General features: G+C 39.9%; 1 protein-coding gene across 1 annotated transcript; it reads left to right on the forward strand.

The window, feature by feature from the left end:
* Nucleotides 1–3,642: 3,642 nt before the first annotated feature.
* LOC120297609 (lysozyme C, milk isozyme-like) lies at nt 3,643–7,820 on the forward strand. Its single transcript, XM_039320441.1, has 4 exons — nt 3,643–3,783; nt 4,546–4,707; nt 6,589–6,667; nt 7,694–7,820. Exons 1-4 carry the CDS (start codon nt 3,648–3,650, stop codon nt 7,758–7,760), a joined length of 444 nt encoding a protein of 147 aa, XP_039176375.1. The 5' UTR covers nt 3,643–3,647; the 3' UTR covers nt 7,761–7,820.
* Nucleotides 7,821–20,765: the final 12,945 nt, after the last annotated feature.

Below are 20,765 nucleotides of genomic sequence, written 5' to 3' on the forward strand. Positions count from 1 at the left end.
ACATCCAGTTATATTAAAGCTTGGTTTTTGTTCTACGGTAAAAAAAAACTGATCTGCAAATTTAAAAGTTGGTGGCTATCTTCCTCCCATCAGTTTACTTGCCAAATACCAGAGCATTCAAACAAGACAGCAACATCAGCAGGTTAACGACACAGACCAAATTATTGTGATTTTTGCTGTTCCAAAGACCTTTTTGCATCTCTTCTCAAATTCTAGATATGCTAGTTTGCTAAATCTAGTCTACTTTGTACATCCTCAGTTCCAGGACACACAATAAATCATGGTCCAGTTGTGATACCTGCACATGCAGAAAGTTGAGAGACTGCTGGATACTCTGTTCAAGTAAACATATGGACAAACCCTCAAGAAGCAGATGACACAAAAAGCTAATGGCAGCTCCTGGCTAACTTGGGGAATACTAAGCAAGATTCAGCCTACAGAATCTCCCAGTTTGTAATAATTTCAAGCAGAAAGAATCCACACTCTTTTGTGTATATCTCACTCAATGGGAATTGACACACTGGATTTTAATAAGAACTGAGGGCCAAGCAATACTGTATTTGAAGAAACTAGCATAAGGAGGATTCAGTTTTTTAATTTCAGCAGGGACTAGATAAGTCTTCAGTCAAAATTTCCCATAACCACTTGCAGGTCCTTTTTGTTCCCAAAGATCACCAAAGCCGTGCCTCAGAAATTCAGGAGCACTGAGGGTTCTTGTCAGGGGTTTTGAAATCAGAAAAGTAACCTATAACTTCAGAGGTAGGTATAAATTATACAAGTTATGTACCGTATATGCCGGCGTACAAGGTGACCCGGTGTATAAGACGACCCCCGTCTTTGTCGCTGAGTTGCCTTCCTAGAACATCGTCTTATACGCCGGAAACTACCAGTATTTCCGGCGTATAAGACGACTCGGCGTATAAGATGACCCCTGTCTTTGACGCCGATTTTAACGCTTGCGGAAGTAGCTTTATACGCCGGCCTATACGGTATTTATGGTGAAATAATGGAACAAGTAGATGGATGTACCTTGGTAGAATATTTACTAACGATGAGAAAAAAGATAGAGGTTGTTTAGCCGATAGAAAGCTAATGTGTAGCATGTAGTCTATTGAGGGGATTATATATTTATTGATATAAGCAGAAAGATTTTGTAAGGTCCCAGTCCCTTACTTAAACTTGAGGTATTATATCAATCTAACCAGATAACCCAAGTGAAAACTTCTTGATCAAGCAGGACTTTATTTGATCAAATTAAGCAGCTGGGTGGCCAACAATCTGGAACGCTGGCAGAGCTATGTCCAGAAGTGCCATGCCTTAAAAAGTTGGTAGCATTGCTTTATAAACTTTGTTAGCCAATGAAAATCAGACAACAGAGCCATTACATCATAAGAAAGACATCAATCATTCCTGTACACTCCCTTATTCCCCTCTTCAGTATATCACATCCAGGGCTTTTTTTTGTCATAGAACACCCAGAACGGAGTTCCGGCACCTTTTTTGGATGGAACCTTGTAGGGTAGGTAAGGCGGGTTGTATGACGTGTGTGAGTTCTGGCACCTTTTTTTTAAAAAAAAAAAGCACTGATCACATCCATTTACATGTTTCCCAAGCTTACATGAGATGTCTCTGGTGCAAAAGTTGATTACAAAAAGCAAGAAAACAAGTTAGACTAAACAATTTCCCTTTGTTCCAGAACCCTTCAATTTGTATGGAAGAATGTTTCTGTTCATTTTAATACGTGGAACTGAGGGTTGGAGACATGAAATTAATCTCAGTGCAGCAGGAATGCTAACCTGAAGTACCTCTGTTAACAATTTCATGGTGAGATAAGATCAGGAAAGCATGAGTGACAGAAGGCATGTGGGTTGACTGCACCAGTGAGTGACCATTACAAAGTACATGGTAATGTGTTGTTCGTCCATCGATTTCGATGAGGACCTTGATATCTTGTAGATTATGGGCCATCAACGATGTGTCCGTAGGTGGCTAATAAGACCGACGTTAGCCCGGAATGTTCTACCACATACTGAACAAAGAAATGTAGACACTGTTACTTCAGCATTTACAGCTCTGGCTTTGCGGAGTGCTCGCTTCTCTTGTGCCAAGATTGTCCTTCTGTGTTCATATGTCTGACAACCCTGGTACACCAAGGTGCGCCATGTTGGTCGATCATGCACCAGAAATTCCCAAGAGATGGTGTTAATATCCAGGGACTTGAGAGAGGCTTTCAGCGTGTCTTTGTATTGCGTCTTTTGTCCCTCGTGCAATCGTTTTCCTTGAGACAGCTCACCATAGAAGAGCTGTTTAGGGATGCGATGATCTGGCATCCTTACAACATGATCTTCCCAGCACATCTGGGCTTTCATCAACAGAGTGTAAATTGATGATAGACCTGCTCTGGAGAGGACATCTGTATCTGGTATCTTATCCTGCCACCGGATCCTCAGAATTCTACGAAGGCAAGTCATGTGGAAGTAGTTCAGTTACCTAACATGCCTCCTGTACACTGTCCTGGTCTCACTAGCATACATCAGGGTAGTTAGCACTGCTGCCTGGTAAACTTTAAGCTTAGTAGCAAGGCTTATTCTACGGCAGTCCTACACATTAGTTCGCAATCTGCCAAATGCAGAACGGTAATGTACTTTGATTTGGGTGGGTGATTTGTTCATAAAGAGACAATGAATGAGGATCAACTGCAAAATTTTAAGGAAATGTACTTGCCCAGAGAGCTTGTAGAAACCAGCAACAATTATAATTCATGCTTATTTGAGCTGACAATGTTAGGACATTAGATCCAGAGACTTAAAACCCATTCCTATTTATCAACTGCATATCAGAAAGATGGCTGAAAGAGAAAGACTGGCCCAAGATAACCCAGGACTGGGACTGAGTCTCCTGGTTTCAGATCAGATTAATAAAATCCATCTACACGGTCATGGAATCTGGATAAAGACTTGATGACTCGTCCAAGAATTGTAAAATGGCAATAAAACCAAAAAATAAAATAGAATTCACTGGGTTATTTCAATATATTTTCATTACTCCCCATCATTACAAACAAAAAAACATACACTAAAACCAGAGTTGTATTGAAACAAACAAATAGAAACGTCAAACAAGTGTCAGATGCCCCAGAGAGAGAAGAATGACTTCAGGACAAGGGTCCGAAAAGTCAAAGCTGCAGTCAACACTTAGTAAAGGTCCTGTTCCTATTTCACATATATCACATGCGAGACACATTAAAGAATTGGGGCTTCAATCACACAGTTCAAACCACCACTTGTTCATTTCTAGCACCTCTCATACAGATTCCCTTGATCCAGAATCTATCCAGTGGCTAAAATGCCCTTCCCAACCACTATTAGTTGAGTTTAATCTTCCGATGAAATTGAAAATGGCAATTATTTCTTTCTTCTTTTTGAAAATGGGAACTACATCAGCTCTGTTCCAGTCCTCTGATAGTTCTCTTTGATCTTTCTCTCAGCACTCCCTGCTTCTTACTCTAAAATAACTTCAGATAGGGAATAATTGCTACATACTTTGTTTGGCAGCTCTCCAGAGGTGCCAGTTCCTCAAGCTCTGACTATAAAACCCAGTAGCCATCCTGGAGAAGTCAGACATTGTCTTCCAAGGAGCCGACAACAATGAAGGCTTTAGTGCTCACCCTCCTCTTCCTCCTCATTGCATGCAGTGAAGCCAAAATATACACCAAATGTGAACTGGCTTCAATTCTGAAACAAAATCGCATGGATGGATATTTTGGCTACAGCTTGGGCAACTGTAAGTTTACTCTCTCTTTCTCTCTATTTGAGCAAGATCCAGATTTCCAAGAGGGAGGCCAAATGGAGCAGATCTTTTCAAGAATAACTTCAAGCAGCCCTTTTTAATGTTCTTAGAACAAGGAGATACACTTTCTTCTTGACCCAAATGACTGGGAAGACCTCACACACCACCTGCAATAATACTCTCATTCTTATGACGCTGATCAATCTCTGGTTTGTTGCCTGATTGGGACAACTGCAGAACTGAGGTATGGTTATACCGCCTTGGTATATTGTCTTTTTACAATTATGGCTTAGCCCACATTTTATTTACTCTCTTAAGAATAAGAGATATCCCTGTCAGGATCAGCATCCTCTCAAAAGTTAGATATTTCAAATTCCACCAAATCATTTAAATTCCATATACAACTGAAGTAGCCATCACAGACTATTTTCTACATGCGCAGTTTGGCAGAAGATGCACAATAAAAATGTACCTCTTGCCTGGAAGGCTGGAATTAAGAAGAGGGGAGAAAGGAGAGGTGGCTTTATGTGTCCTTAAGAATTCCAGGAATATCTTGAAGACAAGTATCAGATTTATTCCAAATTTCCCTGAAGGTTTCCAAAATGTTTTGGAGGTCTTGTGACCTTCCTTGGTTGTGGAAAGGATGAGAAGATGGTTAAACATTGTGTTTTAAATATTCTATTTAAAAAATCAGGATAGCTGTTTCATTTATAACACTGGTCTTTTATAGCCCATTCTCCATTTGCTTTCTTCTAGGGATCTGTCTTGCTTTTCATGCGAGCAAGTACAACTCCCATCTTGTGATTGGGCCAAACAAGGATCGCGGTAGCAACTATGGGATATTCCAGATAAACAGCCACTATTGGTGCAAAAGTAACCAGGGCCCTACAAATAATCTCTGTGATAAGCCTTGCAGTGGTAAGACATGCCTGTCAAAGCTTTGACATACTTTCAAAATTCTGTTCTTATAATGCTCTACAACAGCGGTTCTCAACCTTTGGGTCGCGACCCCATTTGGGGTCGAATGACCATTTTACGGGGGTCACCAAACAACGCGATCCGCCATTTTTTTCCCTCAGGGGCGCCGCCTGCAATGGCAGGGATAGAGGGAGCTAAGTGTAGTTATGGTTCCAGTTTTTATTTTTTAAAAAATAATATTTTTGACTTTAAAACAGTAACAATAACAAAGTTGGAAGGGACCTTGGAGGTCATCTAGTCCAACCCCCCACTCATGCAGGAAACCCTATACCATTTCGGACAAATGGCTGTCCAGTCTCTTCTTTAAAACTTCCAGGGTTGGAGCATTCACCGCTTCTGGAGGCAGGTTGTTCCACTGGTTAATTGTTCTGTCAGGAAGTTTCTCCTTAGCTTCTCTCCTTGATTAGTTTCCACCCATTGCTTCTTGTCCTGCCTTCAGGCGCTTTGGAAAATAGATTGACTCCCTCTTCTTTGTGGCAGCCCCTGAGATATTGGAATACTGCTATCATGTCCCTCCCTCATCCTTTTCTTCTTTAAACTAGACATACCCAATTCCAGTAGCCGTTCTTTATATATCAAATCAAAATTTTGTAGGGATATTCTAGTCCTTTTTCTCCTTTGTTGCTCTCTATAGGGGATTGCTCTTCATGAGAATTGACAAGGAATCACCAACACTGTCTCTCAAACTTGTTTTGAGTTGCTGTTCGGGTCAACGGTGTTCATATCTAGCCACTGTGTTTTCAGGCCTCTTAGCCTTCTCCTGTTTAGTATCCTGCTACCCAACTTGTCACAACTACTCTAAATTCCTTCACACAGATGTATCTTGCTTTCTGTTCCCAGAACATCCACCACTGTATTATCTAAAGAGCAAAAGGCTCATATGTGGTCAGGTCCCGCTGTAAACCCACATTAACAATCTCACACTCTCTTCAGTGCTTCCTACAGATTTTTTTTTTATACCACACTTTTATTATTTTTATAAACAACTCAAGGTTGGGTACTTACCTAATATTTCTTCCTCCTTCTCCTCCTGTTTTACTTAAAAGAACTTAAATCTCTGAAATGAGTTGGGTTGAGGGGATGTAAACTGGCCCAAAGTCACCCAACCAGCTCTCATTTCCAAGGTGAGACTAGAGCTCACAGTCTCCTGGTGTGTAGCAGGGAGCCTTACCACGAGACCAGGGGTCTTCAAACTCAGCTGCAGGCACACTGGTTGAGGAATTCTGGGAGTTGAAGTCCATGAGTCATAAAAGGGCCAAGTTTGAAGACCCCTGCACTAGACTAACCTGGGTTTCCATGTGCAATGCAAAGGGTTGCTTGATAAAAGAGCCACCTGATCCTGTCTTCACTGTAATTAGTCAATATCTTGCTTGAAGCACAAGTTAAAGGCAACAATATAAGTTTCAGAATCCCAGCCAATTAAGGAACCTGATCCTGTGTTTTCTGCCCTTTGCCAGAGAAATCTGGTTCTTGGACACAGGTGAAAGATTTCTTCTCTCATTCCTTTCCAAGAGTGCAATGAGACTGTTGGGAAGTCAGCATATCCAGCATATTCAGCCCTACAGCTAAAACCGATTAGTGGTATATTACACTTTTCAGAGTTATTACTCTGCGTGGTTAGAGCATGAGAAGAGGCAGTTAATGGTCTACACCATAGGTTATACCATTCAGGACATGAATGTATTGCATAATGTATCTAACTAATGAAATCCTATCATTAAAGGGTCCATTGGGTAAGAATCTGCTTTAAATAATTTTATGCAAATCTTTGGAAATACCATGGAAACATCTGGAATTGGACAAATTTGCCTCTTTCTGCAGCTTTCATAGATGATGACATCACAGATGATATTGCTTGTGCTAAGAAAATGATGCGTGGTGAACATAAAATGTGTATCTGGTGAGTCAATCTCTTATTAACATCTTCCACATGGAGCATTGGGTAGCAACAGAACTTGTAGTTGTGAAAGTTAATTGCCTTTCTTTAGACTATTGTACAATTTTTAGCATGGGTGGTAAAATATACTTTCTGAATATGACAAGATGCACTTCTTTTGCTATACTTGCATTCTGGTTGCTTTAAAATATGGATTTATCTTTTGAACCCAGGTTTAATGGTAGACTAAGACACAATACTAAGACCTGGCAGGGAGAGGCTGTTGTTGATGATTATTCCTTCTCAGTGATTTCACATACATTATCCACCTATGTGCTTTAAAATCTGGGATTTATTACCCAGTAGGGACAGGTTGCAAAAGAATATGGCAGATGGCCTTTTAAACACCAGGATTCTGATCCCAGGGATGAGCTCCCTAGGATCAGAGAAGTGGATATGTAAACATCGTAATAGTGAGAGAAACAAGGAGAGATCATTCATGAAGCCACCAAGTCATAGGATTAATAGGAACCACCACTGCAGAAGCAGATCATTAGATGGAAAACTCTTAAGCCAGCAATCAGCATTTAAAAGCAAATCATAAAGACATTATGTAGTCAACAGTTGAGTTATCTAACAGTTACTCTGCTGTGTGCCCTTCTGAGACACTCTAAGGTTTTGGGCAGTGTTTTATGACCCCTCTGGTGCTCGCCCAATACTTCAGTCCCCACTGGCATGGACTCTATCAAGGTTATGTGGGAGTCCAAATTATCTATTGGGCATCAGTGGCATCTATTTCTGACTTTATTGTCAAAAATAAAAAGTGAAAACTATTTTAGCTATAACAATTATTGAAATCTGGGGAAATGAGATTAATTTAAATAACTAAGAAAATTATCAGTCAATGAAGAGGAAAGATGAATGAATGATAGTTGCAACTAGCTAACTTTGAATCTCCCCTATTAGACTGAAGTTTTCAAAGAAAGAACTATACGTGCGGTCTAGAAAGACATGCATTATGTTTATTTTTATTCTTATTCCTTTTTTAAGGCCGCCCTGGAAGAAAAGCTGCAAAGGAACGAATGTGTCAAAATGGAGCAAAGACTGCACCCTGTGAAATTCGTGATCCTGTATTTCTCTTCCTCCTCCTGTAATGAAAGTGATATTATTCCTCCTATAAACCCAGTTTGATTCTATGCCTGTACTCCACACATTGAGAAGAATGAATTTTTTTGCACACAAACCATGAGTTCTAAATGGCTTCTGGATAGAAAAGAGGGAAAGACCTTGCTTTTTAAAATCTTCAAAAATAGCTTCCATAAAATGAGTATTGTGCATTATGCCCTTCCCTGTTTCATGTTTTATTTCCTTTTCATCCTTCATTATTCTGAAATGATTGAACTGCCTACGAATCATTCTTACTGCAGAGCAGATGTATGCAACCAATTATGTCGGTGATGGCAAACCTTTTAGAGACTGAGTGCCCAAACTAAAACCCAAAATCCACTTATTTATCGCAAAGTGCCAACACAGCAATTTAACCTGAATACTGAAGTTTTAGTTTAGAAAAAACAACTCATACATTAATCTCTTTTGTCTTAAAAGAAAAACACAATAACAAAACTTTCAATGATACAAACAACTTTTTATTGAAAGGTAGAAGTTTGCATTTGGCATGCTTTTGAACAATTAATGTGATTTTTCCTGTTGTATGCATGCTGATAATTTGTCTAGCCTTGGCTCATACTTTGTAAGTTTGAGAGCAACACATACACCACTCAGGTCATCTGTTAGTCTGTTTTTGCTGTCAGATTTGATATAATTCAAAGCTGAAAACTGCTGCTCACAAGCATAAGATGATCCAAACAAAGTTAGGAAAGCAATCCCAAGTGCTTTCATTGACTTAAAATTATTTGGCAGAGAATTCCACACACTGTGCTGTCCTTTGTCATCCTTGTTTTCACAGGATTGCTCTCAATAAGAGCAAAGCGCACTTTGGCTCCATTTTCGCCAGAAACGGATTTGGGAAATGGCTTTTTCCTGCGAAAACTTAGACAAAGAGCGAGGCGAGCATGCCCACAGAGAGGGCTCTGAGTGCCCCCTCTGACATGCATGCCATAGGTTCGCCACCATTGAACTATGTCATTCATTCAAAGCTTGGCGTCATTTAAAGAGACCCTGACGCATCTCTTCATACAATATTAGTAAACTATCTTGAAATTCTTATATGAAAACTCTAGGTTGGCTTCCAAGGCCACACAAATTCTACGGTTAACCTGCAATGATGTTAAGCCTCAGCTTTTCATCTGTAGCATAAGAAAAACTGATGTCTGAATTTGGAATTTGCTCCCATTTAGCTCCCATCTGTTTACCTGCCAAATACCAGAGCATAGACAACAACATCAGATTAATGACACAGAGCAAATTACTGTGATTTATGCTCTTCCAATGTCCTTATCACATCTCTTCTCATAGTCTGGACATGCTAGTCTGTTGAATCTAGTCTACTATTCTCATCTACTCAGCTGCAGTATGTATAATTAAACATGGTCCAGCTGTGATACCTGCACATGTAGAAAGTTGAGAAGACTGCTGGAAACTCTATTCAAATAAACATATGCACAAAACCTCCAGCAGCAGATGGAAGCAAAAGCTAATGGCAGCTCTTGGAGAACCTGGGTAATGCTAAGTAAGATTCAGCCTGCAAAATCTCCCAGTTTGTAATAATTTCAACCAGGAAGAATCCACACTCTTTTGTGTGATCTCATTCAATGGGATTTGAAGCATTGGATTCTAGTGAGAACTGAAGGCCAAGCTATTCTGTATTGGAAAGAGCCAGCATAAGGAGGATTCAGTTTTTTAATTTTAGCAGGGACTAGATACATCTTCAGCCGCAATTTCCCACAGCCACTTGCAGGCCCATTTTTCTCCCAAAGACTCCAAAGCCTTGTCTCAGAAATTCAGGAGTGCAGGGGGCTCTTGTCATGGGTTTTGAAGTCAGAAAAGTAACCTATGACCTCAGAGGTAGGAGACATCTATAAATTAGTCATAATTTTTTGGCGATTAGAACAAGTAGATGGATGTATCTGGGTAGAATATTTACTAAGGATGAAAAAAAAGATATAGTTAGTTTAGCTGAATAGGAGGTTATTGTGTAGCATGTAGTCTGTTTAGAGGATCATACATTTATTAAAATAAGCAGAAAGATTTGTATGGAAGAGTGTTTCTGTTCACTTTAATACATGGAAATTAATCTCAGTGCAGCAAGAACGCTATCCTGAAGTACCTCTGTTAACAATTTCACGATGGGATAAGATCAGAAATCCATGAGTGACAGTAGGCATGTGGTTGAATGCACCAGTGAGTGACCTTTACAAAGTGCACTGCGGAATTTGTTCATTTAAAGATAGTGAATGAGAATCAAACTGCAAAATCTATGAAGGAAGTGTACGTGAATAGGGAGCTTGCAGATACACACAACAATTATAATTCCTGTTGATTTTAATTGGTTAATGGGCTTAAAATCCATTAAAATCCATCAAACTTGAATGGTTTATACTGGAATCAAAAGAGTTGAGGGATGGAAACATTAATCATTTGGATGTGACCTAAGATGGTTAGAACAAGGGTTTGGAGGAGCAAACAGAGACAAAAAAGTTAAGCAATCCCATACTACTGCAAAAACTGCCTAAAGTTTGCCCAGTTGAATGCTCCCATTAGTCAATGGTCCTTCATGGAGAAAAGTATGGTATGATATATTTTTAACATGGGCTTGTTTCCCATACACATTTCTCTAGAATTAAATTTGTGTGCATACTTGTGTGTGAAAGAAGAAAGGGTGCACTTGACATACTCCTAAGAAAAAATAAAACAATAACCTCTTTTAGAAGGTATACAACGAGGAAATGCTTTGTCATTTATGACTGGATATAGAATTCTTATCCCAAAAAATTTTTACCAGAAAATTAAACAATGGAATTAGAAGATTTAATGAGTTGAAAGAAATTGTTTTGTGATTCTTTGGGGATATATATAAAGGAGAGATAAGGCAAAAGCAGAATCATCTTGTAGATGAGATGGATGGTATTAAGTCCTCTAGTTAATGGCGAAAGAAGAGCACGCATTCTGTAGCCAACAACTGTTTATTCTTCTGCTCACCCCAACACAACTCTGAGGCTCGCAGGCCTCTCTCTCATTAAATAGAATCCCCAAGCAAAAAGGTTACAAAAGAAAATGGTGCACTTTCGCGCCTTGCGCATGCACGCAGGCTGGTGCTGCTTAGTCTGGTCCCGGGCAGCTTGCAACAGTCCGGGACCATAGCAATGGTCCCGGGCTGTTGCAACAACAACACCCCTTCCCCCCAGATAAAACTTACTGTGTGTGTGTGTGTGTGTGTGTGTGTGTGTGTAGGTCTTTGGTTATTCGGGTTTTCTCCCACGTAGAATTGGAAGTGTCTTGGTGACATTTCGACAAAGTCCTATTCGTCATCTTCAGGCTGGTGTTTTCAGCTTCGTGCTCCTCGAAGCACGAAGCTGAAAACATCAGCCTGAAGATGACAAATGGGACTTCATCGAAACGTCGCCAAGACACTTCCAATTTTACGCAGGAGAAAACCCAAATAACCAAAGACCTACATATATACTAGGTCTGAAGGGACATGGTATTCTTTTTTTTTTATTATTTTTATTTTTTTTATTGAAAGTTTTATAAATTTTACAAAAAGACAAAAACAATACAAAACAAAAGACAACATATACAAAAAAGAAACTAAACATTACATATATAAAAAAAAAAAAACCCCATCCCCCACCCCTCACAAAAACCCTCCCTTCCCCCCCCCTGAGCTTCCCAGAGCAGAATATAGGCTTAATTAAAAATTAAAAAATAAAAATAAAAAATTAAATTAAAAAATTTATATTTATATATATATATATATATAAAATATCTATATATATATATAAAAATAAAACTTATAAAAAAGCTATATGATATTTTTGTATACCCAATCTAAATTGTATAAATTTTATCCATTTGTCCCAAACAGCAAGGAACTTCTCTTGCGTTTGTTGCTTTAAGAAGGCCGAAATCTTTGCCATTTCCGCCAGATAAGCTACTTTAAGAAACCATTCCTGCAATGTAGGCAAAGATTCCTTCTTCCAATATTGTCCTACTAACAGCCTAGCGGCTGTAATCAAATTTAACATCAATACAACCTCCTTTGTATCACAATCTGTAACAATGCCTAACAAAAATAATTGCGGAGTAAATTTTACCCTCCTTCTAAAAATTCTCTGGATATTCCACCATATTTTGATCCAAAATGCTTTTATCTCTCTACATGACCACCAAATATGATAATAGGAAGCATCCTTATAACCACATCTCCAACATTTGGGTTGCACGTCAGGGTACATAAGAGACATTTTTTGTGGATCAAGGTGCCATCTATAAAACATTTTATAAAAATTCTCCCTAAGGTTCTGTGCTTGTGTAAATTTGACATTTCTCACCCAAATGGTTTCCCAGATGTCCAATGAGACTGGGACACCAAAATTCTGCGCCCATCTAATCATACAATCTTTAATTAATTCCGTTTCTGAATCCATTTCAACTAATACCCCATAAATTCTCTTGATATGGGTTTGTCTTTGATCCTTGACTTGCTTAATAAGATTTCCATCTTCTCTAAGAAAACCCAATTTACAATCCACCTTCCATTTATCTACTAGTTGCCTATATTGAAACCAAGAATAAATAATATTTTCTTGCGCTAAATCTTCCCGTATTCTTAACTGCCAGTTTTGCCCATCCCATCTAAGTAACTGACTATAAGACACCATGTCCATTTTTACTCCTCTTCTTATTCCTTCTATCGCATGCCAAGGTATAGCCCATAATGGAACTTTAAAATCACTTTTATAATATTTTCTCCAAATCCTAAGGAAAGAAATTCTTAAAATATGAGATTTAAAGACCCAGTCCATTTTTTTATTAAATATTAAATAGGCATGCCACCCATAAAGTAAATCCCATCCCTCTAAATGAAGTATCTCAGGATTTGTCAAATTTACCCAATCACTGATTAGTGTTAAGACCACCGCATCGTAATATAATTTCAAATTTGGTACCTTAAGTCCACCCCTCTCACGGAAGTCTTGCATAATTTTAAACTTAACCCTTGGCTTTTTCCCTGCCCAAATAAATTTATTAAGACCCTTCTGCCACTCACTTAAATTAATCTCATTTTTCAAAATCGGTAACATTTGAAACAAAAAAAGAAACTTGGGTAGAATATTCATTTTTATCACTGCAATTCTTCCCATGAGGGATAATTGCAACTTCTCCCAATTCTTCAAGTCCTTCTGTACCCTGACCCACAACCTTTCATAATTATTTTTAAATAATTTTACATTAGAAACAGACAACATCACCCCCAAATATTTTACCTTATTAACAATCTCAAAACCCGTCAAGTTAGCCAAAATCTGCTTCTCCTGACTAGACATATTTTTAGGTAAGATTTTAGTCTTATTTACATTAATCTTGAAACCCGAAACCAAACCATAATGATGAATCAACTGTAATAAGTTTACTGCAGAATAATCAGGTTGCGACAAAGTAACAACCAAGTCATCCGCAAAAGCTCTCAACTTATATTCTTTTTTGTTAACTTCTATTCCTTTAATTTCCTGAGACTCTCGAATTTTGATCAATAATATTTCCAGTGTTAAAACAAACAACAATGGCGATAAAGGACACCCCTGTCTAGTACCTTTCTCTATTGTAAAAACCTCCGACAAACCTCCATTAACAATAAGTTGTGCCATTTGTTTTTGATATATTACCGTAAGAGCTTGTAATATCTTTTCGCCAAAATTCATTTCTTCCATTACTCTTAGCATAAAATGCCAATTCAATTGATCAAATGCTTTTTCAGCATCTAAAAATATGAGCCCTGCAGGAACTTGGTTGTTCTTGTCTAAATATTCTAATAGATTAATAATTTGTCTAACATTATTTTTCATATACCTTCCTGTTATAAACCCTGATTGATCTTTATGCACAAGATGATGCGCCACCCTCATAAGCCTATTTACCAAGATTTTTACAAATATCTTATAATCCACATTTAAAAGAGATATAGGCCTATAATTTTTTGGTAAAGTAAGATCTTGATCCTCCTTTGGAATCAATGATATAAAAGCACTACGCCATGAAGGAGGAATCTCTAAACCCTGTAAGATACCATTAAAAAGATCATTTAATGGTTGGATCATCTCCTCCATTAAAGCTTTATAATAAACAGCTGTTAACCCATCCGTACCCGGTGCTTTCCCTAGTTTCAATTGTTGAATTGCTGAGGCAATTTCCTCCTTAGTAATTAAGCCATTAATTTCATGTTTCTGATCCTCAGTCAGTTTAGGAAAACTTGCCTCAGCTAGATATTTATTTATATCTAGCAGTTGCACATTAGTAGATTTGTATAACTTTTGATAATAATCCAAAAAAGATTTTTTAATCAATTCCTTCTGAGAAACTAATTTACCCTTGTAATTTATTTTCTCTATTATTCTCTGTCTCTGTTTCTTTCTTAATTGATAAGCCAACCATCTCCCAGGCTTATTAGCATTACAAAATGTATTTTGTTTCATAAACAATAAATTAGTTGCCGCTTGATCTGCTATCAACATATTAAATTGTGACCTTAGTAACTTTACAGATTCTTTAATACTTTCATCAGAAGGATTTAGAATCAAGGCCCTTTCTTTTGATTTAATTTCATCTTCAAGTTCTCTACGTTTCTGCATCTGCTTCCGCTTATGACAATTATTCATTTTTATCAAAACACCACGCATAAATGCTTTACCTGCATCCCATACCATTGACATTGAAGTCCCCTTATACATGTTCAAAGCAAAATAGTCCTTTAAACACTCCTTTAACTTTTGAACATTCTTCTCTTGTCTGAACAAATTTTCATTAACTCTCCAGGATCTCCTTTCCTCTTTCTCTTGAGTCAGCTCCATCCAAACTGGGCTATGATCCGTCAGTGATCTAGGAAAAATCTTTACATTCTTTACTTTATTATACAAATCCATAGTAATCAAAAAAAAGTCAATTCTTGAAAAAGATTGGTGTCTATCAGAAAAAAAAGTGAAATCTCTCTCCTCTTGATTACATTCCCGCCAATAATCCCTTAATTCCCAGTCTTCCTTCATATCAAAAAAAGCTTTAGGTAACCTTGCTTGTTTAAGAAAAGGAGAGGAACCTTTCTTGTCCCTTTGTATATCTAAGACACCATTCCAATCACCCATTAATACCACTGATCTATAGTCAAGCAATGTTATTTTTTGATGTAACTGCTTATAAAATTGTTCCTGTTGTTGATTTGGAGCATAAAGTCCCACTATAAGTACTTTCTTACCATATATACCAAGTTCAATCATCACATATCTCCCCTGGGGATCTGATTCTACCAGACAAGCTGGTAGGTTTTGTTTAACATATATAACAACTCCCCCTTTCTTCCCAGGAGCAGAAGATATAAAATGAGATCCCAAACGAGCATTGACTAAATATTTCTGATCTTTAAGTAAAATATGAGTCTCCTGTAAGCAAATAACATCATTGGTATGTTGCTTCAAATAATAAAAGATTTTTTTCCGTTTCTGAGGAGAATTCAATCCATTAACATTCCAGGTCAAAAACTTTGCCATCTCCCTTGGCACGCAGCCTGGAGAAGACACCATCAAGATCTGAAAGAGCTGCATGTGTTGCATAACTCTTGGGTCTTGCTCCTCCCACCGGCGATGATGCACTTCCAGAAGAATTCTCTTTAGGCTCTTTTTTACGTTGCTCCTTCTCTTTACGCTTATAAGCTGCACGAGTCATCCTCTGCTCTTTAACCTCCATCTGGCGTTGCCTTTCAGCTTGTATCATCCCAGCGGAAACCAAACCTAATGCCTCAGATTGCTGCTCGACTTCCTTGCCACTCGGAGATTTCTGACCAGATGGAGTTGAGCCTGCACCCAGGACCGAAGTATAAAACTCTCTAGCTTTGTCAACTGTATTCAATCTGTAGCGTGTCCCCGCATGGCTCAAAACAATACCCATCGGAATTTCCCATCTAAATGGCATCAATCTAGCTTTGAGCTCATTGGTTAAAAAAGCGAAGTCTTTCCTGCTTCTTAAAATTTTGGATGGGATTTCCTTTAGAATGATAACATCTTGGGCAGCAATCTGAAATCTTTTGTTGTAAAAGGCTTGTATAATCTCATTCCGCAGGGACTTCTTTGTAAAATAAATCACCACATCTCTAGGCAAATTCTTCTGCTTAGCAATCCAGGAGTTAAGTCTATAAATTTTTTCCACTTCTCTATGTAATTCTCCTTTATCCATATCCAAGGCCACTGCCAGATCAGTAAGGACCATCTCCACCAAATCTTGATTCATATCTTCCTTGAGGCCTCTAATCCTCAGGGCGTACTCCATCTGTCTGTACTGAAACATCAAAATATCTTCTTGTGAGGACTCCACCTTCCTTTCCACATCTTGAATTTTATCATCAAAGGAATCAACTTTGTTTTCCACTTCCTCAAGCCTTGCATCGAGCTTAACCACCACAGTAGCCAAGCCTGAAACTGCTGCAAGTATATCTTGTCGTAAATCATTATTATTTTCTTGCAATTTAGTCTTTATCCCCGTTATCTCTTCTTTAAGATCAGATTTAATTTCTGATTTAATCTGTGAGGCAAATTGCTTCATTTCCTCTCTCATTTGAACTACAATCTCTCCCATTATGCCTCTGACCTCTTGTGCTGAAAGTCCAGGCAGAGGGGGGGAGGGTGGTGGCTGAGCCGGTGGTACATGTTTAGATTGTTGTTGTAATTGTGCAGTGGAAGTTATAGGAGAAGAAACAACCTTAGGTATTGAAGCAGGCTGCTGTCTCTTTGAAGCCATTTTAAAAAGCGCAGTTCTCATTTCCCTTTCCCCTCCACACAAGAAGGGAGGAGGAAAGAAAAAGAAAAAGAATTTAAAAAGAGACAAACTATAGTCCTTGAAAATCCAGAGAAAATCCAAAGAATAAAAGATAAAAGAGCAAACAATTCAAAAGAAAAAATTCTAAACCAAAAGCAAAAGCAAAAGCCAGTCCTTAAAAAGGGAAAGTAAAACAAAAGGGAAAGGAAAAAAAACTCCGACACTTTCAAAACGCCATCTTAAATCCTTTCACTAATATAACAAAGAAAAGGAGGAAAAATAGTAAAAATCAAATAATAAAAAAAATAAACACCTAAAGTATATAACAAAAATCCTTTAAACTGCTCCGTCCGTTTAAAAATTACTCACCAAAATACTATAAACACGGAGATAGAAGCGGCGGTTTCTTTTGCTTCCTAGGAAGCAAAAACAGCTGGGAGGCGGAGATCAGCAGGAGCTCCGAGGGAACACTCCTTTCACCCCCTCTAGAAATAAATCCAGAGGGGGTTTAGGGGTTCTACCTCTATTCCTGCGTTCTCTGTGGTATTCTGTGGGACATGGTATTCTTATTCAGCACTGAAATGCATGGACTGTGGATGTTATTCCAGGATCACACTCTTGTATGGTACCGTGCTATCGTTTTGGAATTATGTGCCTGATTTTTCCCTTAGCTTGACAGCAACGTCACAAACTCTTTAAGGTATTTGGGTGGGTGTTTAACCCGTTGCGACCTCCTCGGACCTTGGGAACACCCTTGGCTTTCCTGTGCAGTTATTGTAGTTAGGTTGCCCCCTCTTTGTTGCCCTGATGGTCCCCGTAACCTGGGTTCTGGTGCCTGGTCTGCTTGCTCACCCACCGGGCTTGGCAGACCAGGGCTTTGCTCCTCCCCGTACCTGGTTGATCTGCCTGAGTGTAGGCTGTCTGAACCCTCTGAGTCCCACCCCGTATTTTGTGGGTTTGTGGTATTCTCCAAGTCCACAATAGACCCATCTTGGGAACATATTCTCTCACTCCCAAGCCCAGTAGACGGGTTGTTTGGGGTATCTGCGGTGCCCCAATACCCTATTGCCCCCCATTCTGTGCTGGAGGTACCAGAATCAGGATTTGCCTCTCTGACTACCCCCTTTTTTTTCTGATTTCCTTCTGGGAGCAATTGCAGCATTTGGCCAGTTTCTTTGAGTAGATGCCAATTCTCTTGTAGGGTTTGGATTGTTTGGATGCTCCCGGTTATTCTCCCTATCTGGAGTGCTGTATTCAGTTTGTGAATAGTACGGGTACCCCCTGGGTGACTCCCTGGCTGGAGTAAGTAGTGGTGTGTGCATTGTTCCTTGTCCCCATGAATTCCTATTGGGCATACTTGCAGAACCTTGGGAAGGACCTTCCCCTGCCTCTTCATTTGCCCTTGATTGCTGACAGAGACCTTCCCTCTGCACACTATAACCCTCCTCCCCCCCCCCAGAGAAAAACCAGGAGTGGAAGAGAAAGAGTCCAGTCTCGTACGCAGCTGATCTATGTGCCGCTGGAGAACGCGGCCGTCATCCAAGGACACCTCATAGGACAAGGGACCAGTGACCTTGCAGACCACAGCTGGAATCCACAGATGACCAGGCCCATAGTTCTGGGTCCAAACCGGAGCGCCCACTTGCAAACACCTTGGTGCCCTTGGCTGTGAAACCAGAGGCGCCACCCTGTCAGGGTGCAACCTGTCAAGTTTAGTTATCAATCTTCGACCCCAGCGGAGTTCTACTGGGCTCTTCCCAGCGGAAGTACAAGGTGTTGTGTGGTATGCAAGAAGAAAATCTGCCAACCTGTGATGTCAGTCACCATAAGTCAGTTTCTTGAGGGCGTCCTTGGTGATGCCACCATTCGTTCAGCCATACCGTTGGTGGAAGGGTGGAAAGGGGCCGAAGTCACATGATGGATCATGTTGGCCTGCAGGAAAGCCTCGAACTCAGAAGAAGTGAATTGATGACTGTTATCTGAAATCAGAACATCCGGAAGGCTGTGTGCTGCAAAAATTCCTCTCAACACCTGGATGGTCCTGGCAGTAGTAGTGGAGGAAACAGGAACAACTTCTAGCCACTTTGAATGGCTATCAACAAGGACCAAGAAGAATTGCCCCTGAAAGGGCTCAGCATAATCTATATGCACTCTGGACCAAGGTGATTGTGTTTCCTCCCACCTATGCACAGGGGCCTGAGGCATTTCTGGCCATGAGTACTGGCACAAGTGACACCCGTGCACCTGGGCCTCTACAGCCTTATCTAGCCCAGGCCACCATAGATGGCTGCGTACAAGCGTTTTCATCCTGACAATGCCAGGATGACCCTCATGGAGAAAGACCAAGATTCTCTGTCTCAATGAGGTAGGAATAACTACCCTGCTGCCCCACAACAGGCAACCCAACAGGTGGATAACTCATGCTTCTTGAGCCAGAAGCTTTGGAACTCAGTACCTGGACTTCTCTCAGGCCATCCAGACAAAACCCATGAAAGCATACGTATAAGTGTGAGATCTGTGGCTGTTTCTGCAGCCATATCCCTGGCATTGATGGGAGATTCAGGCAACTCCTGAATGGAGAGAATATTGATGGCAGAAGCAGGGTCTGCTTCTACCAGCTTCAGAGGTAGTCTGCTTAGGCCATCAGCGTGGCCCATTTCCTTAGCAAGTTTGTGAATTAAAGAATAATCATAGGCTGACAAAAAAATAGACCACCTCAGCATTCTAGGAGAAATAATATGAGGGGTTTGTTTGTTAGTTGTAAACAACCCCAGCAGAGGCTAATGGTCTGTGTAGACTGTGAAATGTCGGCCATATAAAAAATCATGGAATTTCTTAATTCCTGCTACTATGGCCAATGCTTCCCTGTCTATTTGAGCGTAATTACACTCAGCAGAAGATATAGTCCTGGAGTAATATGCTACAGGAACCTGAGTTCCATCAACCCTCAAATGGCTAAGTACAGCTCCCACCCCATAAGGAGATGCATCACAAGCGATGCAGACAGGTAGTTTTTCATTGAAATGTGCAAGCACATCATTGGACGTAAGCAAGGACTTGACCTCATTGAAGCTCTTTTTGTGGACTTTGGACCACTGCCAAACTGCCTGCTTGTCTAAAAGCCTATGTAGTGGTTCTGCCACAGCAGCTTTGTGAGGTAGGAAAGCGTTGTAAAAATTCAAGAGACCTAAGAAAGCCTGCAGTTCACTTTTAGACTTGGGGCTAGGAGCCTGCTGTATAGCCTTTAATTTAGATTCAGCAGGGTGAATACCTTGGGCATCTATTCTGAATCCCAAGAAATCTGTAGAAGTGACTCCTATCTTACACTTGTCTTTTTTCAGTTTTAGGCCTGCTCTTCGGAAACGAAGCAAAACAGCCCTCAATCTCTCTCAAAGCATCTTGGAATGAAATATCTTCCTTTGCAAAGAGCCTCTGTTGTAAGTCTCTGTTCCTTAAACCGCATACAGTCTTTCTTCTAAATCTTTAAATTCACAGGGTTTGGCTGCTCTTCTCAAGGCTGCAATGAATTCCTTGGCTGATTCACCTGCTCTCTGATCCCTCTGTTCAAACGTGTGTCTCCACGCAATGACAGATATCTTGGGCTGGAAATGTTCTTTTAATAGCTTCTTTAAGTCTGTATACGTTACAGACTCTAGAGGAGCAGGGGCCGCCAAATTTTCCGCAATTTCAAACACGTCCTGACCACAGACACACAACAAAGTTGCAGCCTTCAAGCCATCTTCTCTAACTTGATTCACTCTAAAGTAATTTTCTACTCTAGCAACATAGGACTCCCATCTCTCTGGGTGAGCAACGTTGAATTCGGACAAATGCCCTATCTTTGCCATCCTTGCTTCTATGTCTAGGAAAGGAGTCTATCAGGCAGCTTACCTCCAGCAATGCTGTACTGGCAGGCCAGATGCTGAATTTAACGCCGTCTTCCTTTCCTCAATGACTCCTTGGGTAAGTCTTACAAGTTTTTTTCTTCTTTCAGCTTGCAAGCAATCCCACCTTCGTCGCCAGTTAAGTCCTCGAGTTAATGGCAAAAGAAGAGCACGCGTTCTGTAGCCAACAACTGTTTATTCTTCTTCTGCTCACTCCAACACAACTCTGGGTTATAAACCAGTATATATTGTCCCCAAAA

Source organism: Crotalus tigris, unplaced genomic scaffold, assembly GCF_016545835.1.
Source record: "Crotalus tigris isolate CLP2741 ecotype Arizona unplaced genomic scaffold, ASM1654583v1 scf7180000023637.1517150, whole genome shotgun sequence".
Lineage (NCBI taxonomy): Eukaryota > Metazoa > Chordata > Lepidosauria > Squamata > Viperidae > Crotalus > Crotalus tigris.

What these genes read in the sequence shown, in the direction of transcription:
- LOC120297609 (XM_039320441.1), top strand. Translation starts at nt 3,648, where the DNA reads ATGAAGGCTTTAGTGCTCACCCTCCTCTTCCTCCTCATTGCATGCAGT. An exon ending in TGGCTACAGCTTGGGCAACT is followed by an intron (nt 3,784 to 4,545) that starts GTAAGTTTACTC and finishes GCTTTCTTCTAG; the next exon opens with GGATCTGTCTTGCTTTTCAT. An exon ending in CTGTGATAAGCCTTGCAGTG is followed by an intron (nt 4,708 to 6,588) that starts GTAAGACATGCC and finishes CTCTTTCTGCAG; the next exon opens with CTTTCATAGATGATGACATC.